This window comes from Heptranchias perlo, unplaced genomic scaffold, assembly GCF_035084215.1.
Source record: "Heptranchias perlo isolate sHepPer1 unplaced genomic scaffold, sHepPer1.hap1 HAP1_SCAFFOLD_368, whole genome shotgun sequence".
Lineage (NCBI taxonomy): Eukaryota > Metazoa > Chordata > Chondrichthyes > Hexanchiformes > Hexanchidae > Heptranchias > Heptranchias perlo.
Window position 1 is genome coordinate 147448 of NW_027139380.1, and position 15237 is coordinate 162684.

At 44.4% G+C, this 15237-nt stretch overlaps 1 protein-coding gene across 1 annotated transcript in view; it reads left to right on the forward strand.

The window, feature by feature from the left end:
- The first annotated feature begins 1393 nt into the window (after positions 1-1393).
- Positions 1394-15237, forward strand: part of LOC137311616 (insulin-like growth factor 2 mRNA-binding protein 2) — a 110394-nt gene continuing 96550 nt past the window's right edge. The window contains exons 1-2 of the mRNA XM_067978715.1: positions 1394-1686; positions 3872-3932. Of these exons, the coding sequence (XP_067834816.1) occupies positions 1515-1686; positions 3872-3932 (233 nt within the window). The 5' untranslated portion in view covers positions 1394-1514. The remainder of the gene's footprint in view (positions 1687-3871; positions 3933-15237) is intronic.

Consider the following 15237-nt stretch of genomic DNA (forward strand, 5'->3'; position numbering starts at 1 on the left):
CCCCGGTGACCTGGCCAATATTTATCCCTCGACCAACATCACTGAAACAGATTATCTGGTCATTAATCTCATTGCTATTTGTGGGATCTTGCTGTGCACAATTTGGTTGCCACATTTCCTACATTAGGGCAGTGACTGCACTTCAAGTACTTCATTGGCTGTAAAGCACTTTGCGATGTCCTGAGGTTGTAAAAGGCACTATATAAATTCAAGTCCCTTCTTTTACATGATTTAAACTCATTGCTAAAAAGTGCAAAGTGGGAAAAAAAAGGAAGTTGATTGTAAAAGTGGCGAAGGAACCCATTTATTCAGGCTTTCTGAGAGGCCTGAGCGATGTTAGGGCAGATTGGTGGAGGCCTGGTGATGCACTCCTTCTGTTCAATGACGTACTCCGACCTGTTAAAGTCGGAGGGATCGCCTGGTGGGCCTGCTCCTGGGCCTGGCCGCGGGGACCATCCACAGGTCCAGGTTGGACGGGGCCTGTAGGGTGGGGAGGTGGGGGGTGGGGTGGGGAAGCAGGGGGTGCGGATTTCTCCGGCCGCCTGCCTCCCTTCCCCGACCTCGCCCGCGCCCGGGTGGCCCCCCCTCCCCCCCGGGAGAGGGAGCACGTGGCGTCTGCCGGCACGCTCGAGGCTGTCCGCGGCCGGCGGGGACCGGAGGGCGTAGCGGACGTCGCTATTTAATTCGGTAAGCCTCGTCTGTCTTTTTTTTTTAATGACTTGCGGTTCAATCAGTTGGGCCAAACTTTCTTGAAGATAAAGGTCCGGCGGGGGGGGGGGATGGGGGGGGGATGGCGGGGCACTTTTGTTGGCACTGGGGCGACCCAGAGGGTTTTATCCTGGGTTTCTGAAGGGACAGTCCAATCTGTTAAGAGTGCACATGAAAGCTGATTTGAGCCAATGGCAGCCTATTCCCTTCATGTTAGGGAAGCCTAGCCCCGGCACTTCCTAGTTTGGAGTTTGTTGGACTGCGGTGGGGTTTGGGTTGTAGGGAGGAGGGGGGGAGAGAGAGAGAGAGATAGAGAGATCTCTCCATCAGGCACCCTTCTCCTTTACCCCCCTCCCTCTCTCCCTCCCTCCAAGACCCCCACCCACCCACCCACCTCCGACTTCCATCCCTGGTGTCTCCGCAAAGCACCACGTGGGCTTCATTTTTTTTTTCCTCTGATATTTTTAAGTCTGATTTTATTTAGAGGCGGCGCTTAAAGCAAAGGAGCGTCGTAGCGACACTTTTGAGCCTGACTCGCCAGCTTTTGTTTTTGGTGCTGGAACAGTTTTAGTTGTTTGGAGGCAGACTTGTATGTTGCGTTTTTTTCTCTCTCTCTCTCTCTTTATATATATATATATTTTTTTTGGGGGGGTGGGTGGGGAGGGAGGGAGGTGTTGATCGATTAGCCCTTTTGTTTTAATTTATATTCTATTTTATATATATATATATATATATTTTGTTGTTGATAATTTCCGATTGTGTGTGTGTGTGTGAGAGAGAGAGGAGGAGGGAGAGGGAGTGAGATCATGAATAAGTTGTACATTGGGAACCTAAGCTCGACTGTAAGAGCCGCCGATATCCAGCAACTGTTCGGGGAGAGGAAGCTTTCAATCGGGCAAGTCCTGCTCAAATCCGGCTATGCCTTCGTGGATTGCCCTGACGACAATGCGGCGATCAAAGTCATCGAGACGTTGTCCGGTGAGTAGAACTTGGGAGTGGGATCTCCTTCCCCCCCCTCCACCCACCCTCCACCCACCACCTTTCCCCATCTGCAGACCATGGGGGGGGGGAGAGAACTTGTCTCCTTTCCCCTCTTCATCACCATAATATCTCTTCTCCCCCCCCTCCCTCCCTAAGGTTGGGTGGGTGGGTGGGTGGGGGGGGAGAGAACTTGTCTCCTTTCCCCTCTTCATCATCATAATCTCTCTTCTCCCCCCCCCCTCCCTCCCTAAGGTTGGGTGGGTGGGTGGGTGGGTGGGGGGGAGAGAACTTGTCTCCTTTCCCCTCTTCATCATCATAATCTCTCTTCTCCCCCCCCCCTCCCTCCCTCCCTAAGGTTGGGTGGGTGGGTGGGGGGGAGAGGTTTGCAGGACAGTCACCCACTGGTTGGGACAGTTGAGTCTCAGAGGCTGGGATCTGTTGTCTTTTTTTTTGATACTTTTCCCCCCCCCCCCCAGACTGAGAGACCTCAAGGTGTGAGAATCACCAATCCACTCAAATACCAGCAAAAACACTGCTCATTGAGTCTCAATCCCCCCCCCCCCCACTTTTTGTTTTGGAGTTTGAGAGGAGGAGGTTGATGTTTTGGGGGGGGTGGGGGGTGGGGGGTGTGATAGTCCATGTCTACCTCTCCTCCCCTAACTTATTATATATATAAACCCACACACAGTGACAGGGCAGAGCTGAGAGCCTAGCCCCCATCTCTCTCTCTCTCTCCCACTTCTTTATTTTTTCCCTGATTTTTTTGTCTGATTTTATTCATGGAGCGCTGGCTGAGCTGAGCCCAAGAGAAGCCCGCGCCGGTGTTCCCCGGGAAGGTGCCCATCATTTTACGAGGTGTCCTGTCTCTGGGGTGAGGGGGTCGGGAGCAGCGTTTGTAAACAGGTAGGGAGGGGAGGGAGGGGGACAGGGCTAGTTTAGTTGTATCTGAGCTGCGCCAGGCCATCGTATCTACACTCACTCTCTCTCTCTCATACTCTCACACTGGACATGCTGGGACACTCTCAACCATTGAAACACAACTTTCACACCACCAGCTAACCCCCCCCCCATAAACACATACACCCCCTCCCCCAGGGGGGAGAGAGAGGGGGGGGAGAGAGGGGGGGGGGAGAGGGGAAGGGGGGGTAATAGATATATATATAGAGAGAGAGAGAGAGAGGACCAGACTTGGGGGCTGGGGCAAAAAAACCAAGGGCTGCCCCCCTCCCCTCCCCTCCCCTCTACCCCCCACCCCCTCCCCTCCCCTCTACCCCCCACCCCCTCCCCTCCCCTCTCTCCACCCCCCCTCCACCCCATTAGCCTCCAGTTGATGGCTGGAGAGGTGAGACTGTCCCCCCCCGGTGGGGGCCGCTTGTCTCTCTCTCTCTCTCTCCCCCCCCTCTCCCCTCTCCCCCCCCTCTCCCCTCTCCCCCCCCCCCTCTCCCCCCTGTTTAAAGCGGGGTGGGAGGTTGGTGTCGAAGCATGGCGGCTCCGTCCTTCATTTTGTGAATCAAAAAAAAGGAGAGCGAGAGATCCTCTCTTTTTTTTTTGGCGCCGCTTTTTTTTTGTTGTGCTGTGTGTGGTTTGATGTGAGTGAGGGGAGAGAGGGAGAGGGAGAGAGGAGGAGGGAGAGGGAGAGTGAGGGAGAGGGGGAGGGAGAGGGGGAAGGAGTGTTCCTTTAACACACCGAGTTGCATTTCTTTAAATTATAATAAATGCCCCCGTTTTAATGGTTTTAATTCCAGCCTGTGGCGGAACACACACACACACACTAAAAGGATGAAGCGGGGTTTATTAATTGTTAACCCCCCTCTCCCCTCTCCCCCCCCTCTCCCCCTCTCCCCTCTCCCCCCCTGCCCATCTTTACTGTCCTGGCCGCAAGTTGAGCAGAGAGCGCGGGGCGGGAGGGGGCAACTCTGTCCGCGATTGTTGCAGTTTATTCCCGCAACATTGAGGTGGTGAGAGGGGGTCCCGGGGATGTGTCCGCCCCCCACTCCCCCACACACACCCCCACACACACACCCCCCACTCCCCCCCCCCCCCACACCCCCCACCCCCCCCCCACACACCCCCCACTCCCCCCCCCCACACCCCCCACTCCCACCTTCACTTCTCCACCTAATTGATTTTTTTTTAACATTAAAACAAAAATTGGTTCTGCTTCTCTTTTTTTTTTGATCAGGCAAAGTGGAGCTTCACGGCAAGGTGATCGAAGTGGACTATTCAGTCCCCAAAAAGCATAGGTGAGCATTTATATCAATGAATTATTTGTATCAAAATATCTATCCTTCCTTGTTGATTGAGTTTGGGTCTTGCGTGTTATTTTTTTGCGTGTGTTTAGCCCCCCGCCCCCCCGAGGTCATAACTGTGCGGCTATTCCCTAAGAGTTTAGATTTGTGTTAACTATTGCCTGATTTAATGCGAATTCCGAAAGTCCTGTGTGTTTTAATGTACAAAAAATAACCCCATATATAATTTGCAATAAAAGGGCACCATGTATGTTGGTCTTAATAATAAGACAATAGTGTTACACCAGTGAAACCTTGAGCACTTTTTTTTCAAAACCCTTTTTTGAATTAGGTCGTTCACAAAAGTAGCAGAAGGGAGAAAAAAGTTTTTGAGGTGAATTTATATTCTGGCATCTCAAAAAAAACTTATTTTAGCAATAGTCAATAATCACTCTGACTTTCATTTTTGGAGTTTCCTGTTGTGCAATTTATGAAAACTCTCTGCTCGTTGAAAGAGCAGTGATCTGAAGCTAACTTTGTGTCTTCTTAATTTGTGTAGATTTGTTTTCCTCAAATAGATTAGATAATTAATAGCAAAAAAAGGTTTAATAATTAAAAGATACATATTCCTGACTGCATTGAAATTAAAAAGATTCCTTCCGATTTCCTTCCTTATCTCCCCACCCTCAAAAACCAATCATGTTTATTCTGTTTTCCATCGCTGTCTTTCTTTCAAGGCAAGAGTCTGTTAATTTCTGTTCGCCAACATATATCAAACCAAAAATAAAGTACAAAATAATGTGAAGGAATTATTGAAAATCGAAAATAATTTAAATCATAACTTTCTTTTATCGTTTGTGTAGCACATGGTGCTTCTAACTTGACAAGTTTGGCACAAAGAAAGTTGCCCTCTTAATATCACTGAGACGAGTGAAAGATTCTTGTGGATTATTTGAGGAATTTGCTAACTGCTCTAAATAATGCACAGGGACTTTATTAAATATGACATTAATATAGAAAGCAAAAAATGCATCAGAATAGTACACCCCAAAAGATAAAATGAATTGAAGAATATTAGACAGAGCAACAGAAGGAAGGGAAACTGAGATGCTGATCTGCTGGAAGAGGGTCTCATAAGTGTGGACACAACTGCATTATTGTATCATTTTATAAACAATGTAATGGAAAGTGCAATCTTCACATTTTGAAAAAGATGATATATATATGTATATATTTTTAAAAAAAACAAATGATTAATGCTGTAGGCAGCCATGTTTTCAGTCTTCCCTTGATGAGATGCAATGTTTGTTTTTATCTAATGGTGAAGTGTTCTGAAGGTGTCAATAGTGTGGTTTTTTTAATCATTTATTTCTAAACTGATCTGTCGATGTATTCTGATTGATATGTTGTTGGTTGAAAGAGAAGGCAGATGAGTTTTGGAAAATTGAAGATTGGCTTTTGAAAGAAGGCAGTACATACCCTGTATGTTTGTGCACATGTGTGTCAGCTGTGCATTTGGGGCACATCTGGATAAATTGCCTTTACTGGGACTGCTCTTCCTAGGGGGTTGCCATTGGTGAAGTTGCTTTAAGAAGGCTTTGACCGGCTGTTATGCGCCAATACTAATTTTCTCCAATTGAGTCCTATTTATTTTCCTAATTGTATCTTTGCATTGTCTTTTATTTCCCCACCTCCTGCCTTGTATTTCTGGGGAGAAGGGGGAATGTCCAACAATATTAATGCCTTCCCTTGTCGCACGAGTAGTAAGATGCAAGTGCCCTGTAGCTCCTTGATGAAAATGGGTCCAAGGTTGTGGGTGTGGGTTATTGTAAAGAATTGGTAATGTGAAAGTGGTTATATTTCAAAGTGGGGAAGAGGCACAAATATCAGAGTGAAATGTGAGTTACTGTCATTCCCTGTTTTCCTGCTTATCTTTTGCTGCAGTGGGAGTAGAGTATTGGGGACCACTGAGTGCTGGCAGTTCTGAGTAATAAAACCCACTTTTTTGTGCTGGAGAGACCTTTTCTTTAATTGTACCTGATAAGCTTGTTCAGCTGCTGACTGTGGTGGAGACCTTTGAAGTATCAGTAACGCCCCCTCCGAGAGAAAAACCGACTCCTACAATCTTTTAATATGTTTTTAGACAGAACTGGAATCTGTAGACAGGAATTGTGATCACCTGTCACACAAGGTCTTTTGTTGTTTCTCAAATACTGAAAACACAACAGTTTGTATTGGGCAAATGCAAATGGTGTGGATAGCACAAAGCATGGGACGGGCTATTGGTGTACATGTATCGTTAGTTCTTGTCCACTTTTTGATGGGAGTGCGTAAGGTGGGGTAACTCCTTGTGCCGACTGTGTTTGTAAATGGAAAGTATAATACGTGTATTTTTTAAAACCGTGTACTAATGGAATGTGACTCCTTGGATTGTTGTATCTTTGGTGCAGTTTTGAAATTTACAATTTTTTTTGCAGAAAATGAAGTATAAAAAATGTGTGCTTTTAATAATGCAGTGAAAATTGAGAACAGAACGGGTTTAAATGTTTATCTCCAATTATGAAAAAGGGAAGTTTGTTTTTTTTAAAAGAGAAAATGTGTGGGCTTTCATTCTGTCACAGAGTAAAACCAGAGGCAGATTGTTCTTTTAAAGATTGAACCTAGCTGCATGTTTCCAGCAGAAATTTAGAATTAGATTTTGGGTATACCATTCCCCTTGTACCTGACTGTCCATCTCGTACAAGGAGGAGTTGATGTCACCATGTTGCCCCGTTTGAAATCTGAGGGAACACTTTGGCCTGTGTCCAGGGGGGTTGCTGCAAAAGTTTAATTGTTAGCGAAGAGACATCACTTGTGTGATAGATTTTTTTTTCCCATGGCAATGACTGAGAGAGAAAAACCATCCGATGAATTGTGACAGGAAAAGTTTGATATTGTAATTAAGGACATAAAAGAGAGTGTACTAAGCTTTTTGTTGAAGACGGGGTTGGTTTTATTTTTGAACATATTAATACTCTCCAATAGGCAACTGACAAAACAGTCGAGAAGTGCAGGTTTATGCGATTAAGGCGACCAACTTCTAGAGAAAACAAGTTTTTAGATTTAGTGTGCACAGAATGTCAGGTTTGTCGGTGCAGTGCCTTTGCAAAGAGAATTGCGACAGAAAAAAAATTTGCACAAAGATAGACCGACAAAGTTGTTTCCTTTAATTTAAGCGAGGGAAAGCATTTTAAAGATTGACAAATTTGTTTCCCTTAATTTAAGTGAGGGGAAGCATTTTAATGTACTCGCCTCTTCAGTAGTTCCCTTGAAATTCTTTTCTTCTTTAAAGTCCCTGATGGTGTCATCTTCTGTGTCACACATTACTCAGTAGGTTTTGGGAGGGGAGGGTTATGTAATACATTGTACGAGCAGATATGCCAAAAAAAAAATCACATTGGAAAAGTTTTCAGTACATTTCCCCATTTGGAGGTACGTCAGTAGTCGACAAGACCAAACTCCTGCAAAGGTTTTGCTGGGGATATTGTGATAAAGACGTTGTTTGATCTGAGGTTAAGTTTATAAGAGAATCCCAATGACTCACATTTCTTTGGAGGTGATCACCCAGAAGGAGGGTCACACAGCAGTCCCCAAATGCCTTTCCTTTGCTGTACTCTGTTGGCAAGTCGAATCAAAAAGACAAAAATTCATCACAAATTATTGTCCAATTATTAAAATAAAACAGGTTATAAAATCATCAAACCTAAAAGTGTTTTCCCTTTGTGCTTCGCTGAGGGTAAATTCTGTTCCAGAATACTGCATTTTTATTTTATTTTCTGTTGTGCTCTGACCTCCAGGCTGTATCGAAGGAGCAGTTGACATGTTGGTCAGTGCAAAATAGAATTGTTTGACGGCAGATTTATTTTCGTGCTCCATTTTCTTGATTTTAAATAATCCAAAGCTCCATCTTTTTTTTGATGTGTAGGAGGCCCTGGGTTCAATGCCCGGCATTGCCAAGCAATTTCTGTTTATAAATACTTCAAGGGAAAACATTTGCAGGGACATAGGGAAAGGGCAGAGGAACGGGACTAATGGGATAGTTTTTTCAAAGAGCCGGCACAGGCACGATGGGCTGAACGGCTTCCTTCTGTGCTGTATCATTCTATGTGTAGAACCCCGCCCTTGACTAGTCCTGGTGATGGCTGTTCATTCAGCTCCAAAAACAAAGAACATTCTCATTTGCGGAAATATCCCAAATCAATTCTCTTTTGATCGAACAAAGTAAACCAGTTTGAGTTTTGAGTGTGACCCATTTTAGAGACAGAAAATCTCACTTTTTTATTATTAACTCTTGGTGCCACAGTTTGGAGCAATGAAAAACGCCCAGTCATTCAGTTGTAGACTTTGTCCTCTCAAACTTGGAGCTGCATGTGGAGAGACTGTTTGGAGTTATATAACATTAGGGAACAGTACTGGTAGCTACATATCTGTGGGAGTAATTAAAGGAATCACACTAGGGGAGTATCGGGACAGCAGTGTATTAACTTAACTGTGATCTCTTCGATAATGTATTGGCACCCGTAGGCTAAAGAAGGTTACAGTTCATTCAGAATGATGGGATGTGTGACTGTCAGTAAGTTGAACTGTTGTAGAAAATCACCCCTCAATGCAATGCCAATATCATATTGGAAATCCTTGGACTGTAATACTCAGAAGTGTTCTGCCTGAGACTGGGAGAAAGAATCTAGTCAGAACCAAAGCCACCGCTTTGTAATCAGTTTGCATTTGATTCAATTCCAGCGCCTTCACAATCCGAATCTACAACCAGATCCCCAGCTCCGTACACTTGACCATTGAGTGACCCAGCGAGGACTGATGCTCATGATTCAGTCTGTCCAGCAGTCCTGATCAAACACCTCACCCTCCCAAATGGGCCGGGGAATTATCTTCCTCCACCCAGTTTCTTAAAATGATTTATTATTTATTCCCCCCCCCTGTTTTTTTTAGAAAGCATCACAAATGAAGAATGTTGGAGCTGTCATTTCAGTGTGATTTGTTCAAAGTTAAATTACAACAAAAATAATTATTTATCTTCCTTTATAAAAATAAAAAAATTGTGATATTGAGACAATTTTATGTAGGGATATCTTGGGTCTCTAAGACTGGATATATTAAAGTTTTCACAGGATTGTTAAGCGTTTATCAGATGCAAACTGTACATCAGGCATGATAGAAAATAATTTTCTAGATTGAAAATATTTAGTTACAGCTTTTCTTTTAAGTGAGTAAATTATTTGCTATTGGCTGTCAGCAGCTCAGAGTAAACAATCAGATTTATGCAGGAGTATGAAATTTTGACTCATATTTTCAGCAGTCTAGACAGTACAGTGACTTGTGTTGAGTGAGTCGATTTGTAGCATGTGTGAAAGTGTCTGTCTCCTAAATACCAAAATGTTTGGACTGAGCCAGCCCAAGCCCTCCCTCCAGCAGCAGAAGTTCTCCCAGCGGTTGACACTGTGATAATGTTGCTGCACAATTGTGTGCACACTTCAAACGGTGATGGTGGATTGTTGTCTGAAACGTCAGGTGCAAACTACTGTCGAGCAGGCGTTCGTTCACCTTTTTAAGTCTTGTCCCACTCGGAGGTGGCGCAGTGCAGTTCCACTGTGGCTGACTCTGACTGAAAGATGGCTGGAAAATAAACTCGACCCCAAGAGCGGTTCATTGCTCTTCAAAAATGAGCGGAGTTTACCAGAGGTGGAGGCGTTGGTCAGAGGCAGAAAGTGGTTGTAGACTTTCAGGTTGATGGGAATATTCACAAATGATTGATGTTGTTAATGTTGGGACGTTGTCTGTTGGCCCTGATGGGCTGGGGGCAGTCTGTTGTGACGGGCAGTGATGGTGAAGTGTGCTCAGGGCGGGCCCGGCACATGTGTTTTCTGGGATCCTGCTCGCGTTTAATTAAAGCAGAATATTCCGGGAATGCGCTGAAAGGGAAAAGGCAGGTTAACGTTTCTGGTGGAGGCTATGCGTCAGAGTACTGTCGCAGGATCTCCATCTGAACGTGACCCTGTCCTTTTCTCCTTTCACATCTGCTGTGCATTTCCAAAATGTTCCGTTTTTATTTCAGATTTCCAGCATTTGCAGTTTTTTTTTTGTTTACTTTTTATATCCCAAATTTTCCCGTTTTTGCTCCTCAAAACTACTGTGTGTGTGTGTGTGTGTGTGTGTGTGTGTATGTGGTGTGTGTGGTGTGTGTGTGTGTGTGTGTGTGTGTGTGTGTGTGTTTGTGTCTAGCTCATAGTTTGTCTCGAGGCAGTGGCCATTCACACGTGTCCATCTCAACTTTGAGCACTTATCAGTGAGAACAAAGATTTTTTTTTTGTGCATCAAAGATGTATTAGTCCTTTACACCTCCTCACCCAACAAGTCAAATACAAATAGATTTAGAATTCGTTAATATAGATGTAAATATTATTAATATTTAATAGAATTAAACGCCTAAAGATTGATATCAGGTAAGGTGATTTCATGCTTTTGTTGGTGTCTCATCCGCACAGTCTCTGTGAGTTCAGGACTTGAGGTGTGGCAGGTGTGTGTTGAGCTGATCATGGACAGTGGTCGAATTGAATGTGAGCTGGGACTGTTCCTAAATGTGGTTGTTCACAGGTCCCTAATTTAACATCATTTAATCAGTAGTTCAGCTGGTGAAAGTAATTACATTTTAGGGATTAAATCCTTCCAAATTTTCAGACGGATTTTCAACCTGTGCTGCTCTTGGTACTTTTGGAATTCTTTTATTTGTTTTTTTTTAAATTGTTGATTGTTTCCCCAGTTTATAAAATGGTTTTGAAGGTTCTTGAGCAAGCATTGAATCGAAGGAAAATGAAAAGTTCTTCGTTAATTTGTTGAGTTTAAAATACTGCTTTTTATATCTGACGTGCTTTCAATAGTTCTTGAAATAAAATTGAGGAAAAGCGAGTGATTTTTCAAAACTTTCCCCAAATGTTTGTTTTGTTACAAGTGCTTCAGTGGCTTGAGGAAAAAAAAGTATTGCAGCTGGCAAACAATTGTCATTTGGTGAGATTTAGAAAGCTAAATGGATCAGAACGGATCCTGCAATGGATTGTCCGCAATTCTCAAAACAACTTGCGATAAAATGGGTAGTTTTGTTGCTGTTTTGATGGAAATGGTGCAGAGAGAGAGGTGTTAAAAGTATTTGGATAAAGAGGTGAGGAAACGGGTGGTTATTCGTTAGATTTCGATGTTTTTAAAACGAGAGGGATACCTTCAAATGGAAATGAGTGAAATTCTCCAACATTCTGTTTCGACGATTGCTAAATTTAATTTCGGGTGAAATGGAAAAAACTTTGTTTTTAACAGATTTCTTCAGTTTTTTTTTTAAAAACTCAGAAGAATGAAAATTAAAATGAGGTTTCATTTTATTTCATCTTTAGAGTGTCACACAGGTACAGAGGCACGAACCTTGTCGATCTGAAATTAAATGAGTTTGTTCTGTTCTTGCAGCTGAAGGTTTTTGGTGATTAATACTGTGGGGTTCTGATGAAATCTCTTGGTTACACCATTTTTAATCAGCAGACAAACGAATTTTACCAAAACATGCCTTTTTTTTTTGTGGAGGAGAGGGCAGGGCAGGGCAGGGCAGTGAGAGGTCACAAAATCCCAGCAGAAAGAATTCAAAACACAAGGATCAGGATGTGGTAATGTGATGTTGCACTGTTTAATGAGAGATTATTTATATTTAGTCAATATTTTCTATGATTTATATTTTTATTAACATTTGGCTGTTGAATCTCCAGCTTTTAACACAGCACAATCGAGCTGTATGCTGCCATAATAACAGTCACTGCGCTTAACAGTAATTTGTTATATGTGAACCTGTCTGAGCTTTTGAGAGATGTGATAGGCACTGTATCAATGCGACGATAGCAATAGATAGTTCAGTTATTTGACTACAGTCTGTCTTATGTGGAAAAGGTTTGGTGATCATGTTGAGCAGTATTCATTGGCGATCAGATCAAAGGTTTTTGTAAAATAAAAGGGGGAAAAAAGCCCAACTGTTCTCACCCTGGTCCAACGGGTGATTTGAAACTATAATTAGCAATCTTGTCACAGACAGGACACGTTAGGAAATATTTTCAAAACAGGTGACTGAAGGGAATGGGGGCAGATTATTTCATAGACATGTTGATGCACAGTGAGGTCACTAGGATTTCAGTAATGTGGAAGGATGTGTAGGTACAATTTTCACAATTGAACCAAGGAGCACGCAGCAATACAAGGCCAGATATTGGACTTCCAACTTTGTGTTCTATATTGAGAGTGAATTTGCAGAACACTAGGGTACGGTACTGGTGGGGACAGGTCTGTCACTGTATAACACTGGGGTACAGTACTGGTGGGTACAGGTCTGTCTCTGTATAACACTGGGGTACAGTACTGGTGGGTACAGGTCTGTCCCTGTATAACACTGGGGTACAGTACTGGTGGGTACAGGTCTGTCCCTGTATAACACTGGGGTACAGTACTGGTGGGTACAGGTCTGTCACTGTATAACACTGGGGTACAGTACTGGGGGGTACAGGTCTGTCACTGTATAACACTGGGGTATATTACTGGTTTACTGGTCTGTCACTGTATAACTGGTACAGTACTGGTGGGTACAGGTCTGTCACTGTATAACTGGCACAGTACTGGTGGGTACAGGTCTGTCACTGTATAACACTGGGATACAGTACTGGTGGGTACAGGTCTGTCACGGTATAACACTGGGGTATATTAATGGTGTACAAGTCTGTCACTGTATAACACTGGGATACAGTACTGGTGGGTACAGGTCTGTCACTGTATAACTGGCACAGTACTGGTGGGTACAGGTCTGTCACTGTATAACACTGGGATACAGTACTGGTGGGTACAGGTCTGTCACTGTATAACACGGGTGCAGTACTGGTGGGTACAGGTCTGTCACTGCATAATACTGGGGTACAGTACTGGTGGGTACAGGTCTGTCACTGTATAACATGGGTACAGTACTGGTGGGTACAGGTCTGTCACTGCATAATACTGGGGTACAGTACTATCTGTACAGGTCTGTCAATGTATAATTGGGTACAGTACTCATAGGTACAGAACTGTCATTGTATAACACTGGGGTACGGTACACACAGATACAGGTCTGTCACTGTATAATGGGGATACAGTACTGGTGGGTACAGGTCTGTCTCTGTATAACACTGGGGATACAGTACTGGTGGGTACAGGTCTGTCCCTGTATAACACGGCAGTATATTAATGATGTACAAGTCTGTCACTGTATAACGCTGGGGTATACTACTGGTGTACAGGTCTGTCACTGTATAACACTGGGATACAGTACTGGTGGGTACAGGTCTGTCACTGTATAACACTGGGGTACAGTACTGGTGGGTACAGGTCTGTCCCTGTATAACACGGCAGTATATTAATGATGTACAAGTCTGTCACTGTATAACGCTGGGGTATACTACTGGTGTACAGGTCTGTCACTGTATAACACTGGGATACAGTACTGGTAGGTACAGGTCTGTCACTGTATAACACTGGGGTACAGTACTCATGGGTACAGGTCTGTCACCATATAACACTGGAGTACAGTACTGGAGAGTACAGGTCTGTCACCATATAACACTGGGGTACAGTACTGGTGGGTACAGGTCTGTCACTGTATAACACTGGGGTACAGTACTGGTGGGTACAGGTCTGTCACTGTATAACACTGGGATACAGTACTGGTGGGTACAGGTCTGTCACTGTATAACACTGGGATACAGTACTGGTGGGTACAGGTCTGTCACTGTATAACACTGGGGTACAGTACTGGTGAGTACAGGTCTGTCACTATATAACACTGGGGTACAGTACTGGTGGGTACAGGTCTGTCACTGTATAACACTGGGGTACAGTACTGGTGGGTACAGGTCTGTCACTGTATAACACTGGGATACAGTACTGGTGGGTACAGGTCTATCACCGTATAACACGGGTGCAGTACTGGTGGGTACAGGTCTGTCACTGTATAACACTGGGGTACAGTACTGGTGGGTACAGGTCTATCACCGTATAACACGGGTGCAGTACTGGTGGGTACAGGTCTGTCACTGTATAACACTGGGGTACAGTACTGGTGGGTACAGGTCTGTCACTGTATAACACGGGTACAGTACTGGTGGGTACAGGTCTGTCACTGTATAACACGGGTGCAGTACTGGTGGGCACAGGTCTGTCACTGTATAACACTGGGGTACAGTACTGGTGGGCACAGGTCTGTCACCGTATAACACGGGTGCAGTACTGGTGGGTACAGGTCTGTCACTGTATAACACTGGGGTACAGTACTGGTGGGTACAGGTCTGTCACTGTATAACACGGGTACAGTACTGGTGGGTACAGGTCTGTCACTGTATAACACGGGTGCAGTACTGGTGGGTACAGGTCTGTCACTGTATAACACTGGGGTACAGTACTGATGGGTACAGGTCTGTCTCTGTATAACACTGGGGTACAGTACTGGTGGGTACAGGTCTGTCACTGTATAACACTGGGGTACAGTACTGGAGGGTACAGGTCTGTCACTGTATAACACTGGGGTACAGTACTGGGCGTACAGGTCTATCACTGTATAACTGGTACAACACTGGTGGGTACAGGTCTGTCACTGTATAATATTGGGGTACAGCACTGGTGGGTACAGGTCTGTCACTGTATAACACTGGGGTACAGTACTGATGGGTACAGGTCTGTCACTGTATAACACTGGGTATATTACTGGTGTACAGGCATGTCATTGTAATCACACTGGGTACTGTACTGGTAGTACAGTGCTGTCACTGTTTAGTGGGGTACAGTACTGGTGGGTACAGTTTTGTCACTGTATAACACGGGTACAGTACTGGTGGGTACAGTTTTGTCACTGTATAACACTGGGGTACAGTACTGGTGGGTACAGGTCTGTCACTGTATAACACTGGGGTACAGTACTGGTGGGTACAGTTTTGTCACTGTATAACACCGAGGTGCAGGTCTGTCACCTTATAAAACGGGAGTATATTACTGGTGTGGACGTCTGTTATATATAACAGGTACATTACTGGTGGGTACAGGTCTGTCGCTGTATAACCCTGGGGTACAGTACTGGTGGTTGCAGGTCTGTCACTGTAATGGTGTTGTATTTTACTGGTGGATACATGTCTGTCTCCGTATAATGGGATCCAGTACTCGCAGATACAAGTCTGTCACTTTATAATACTGGGGTCCTGTACTGGTGGGTTCAGGTCTCTCA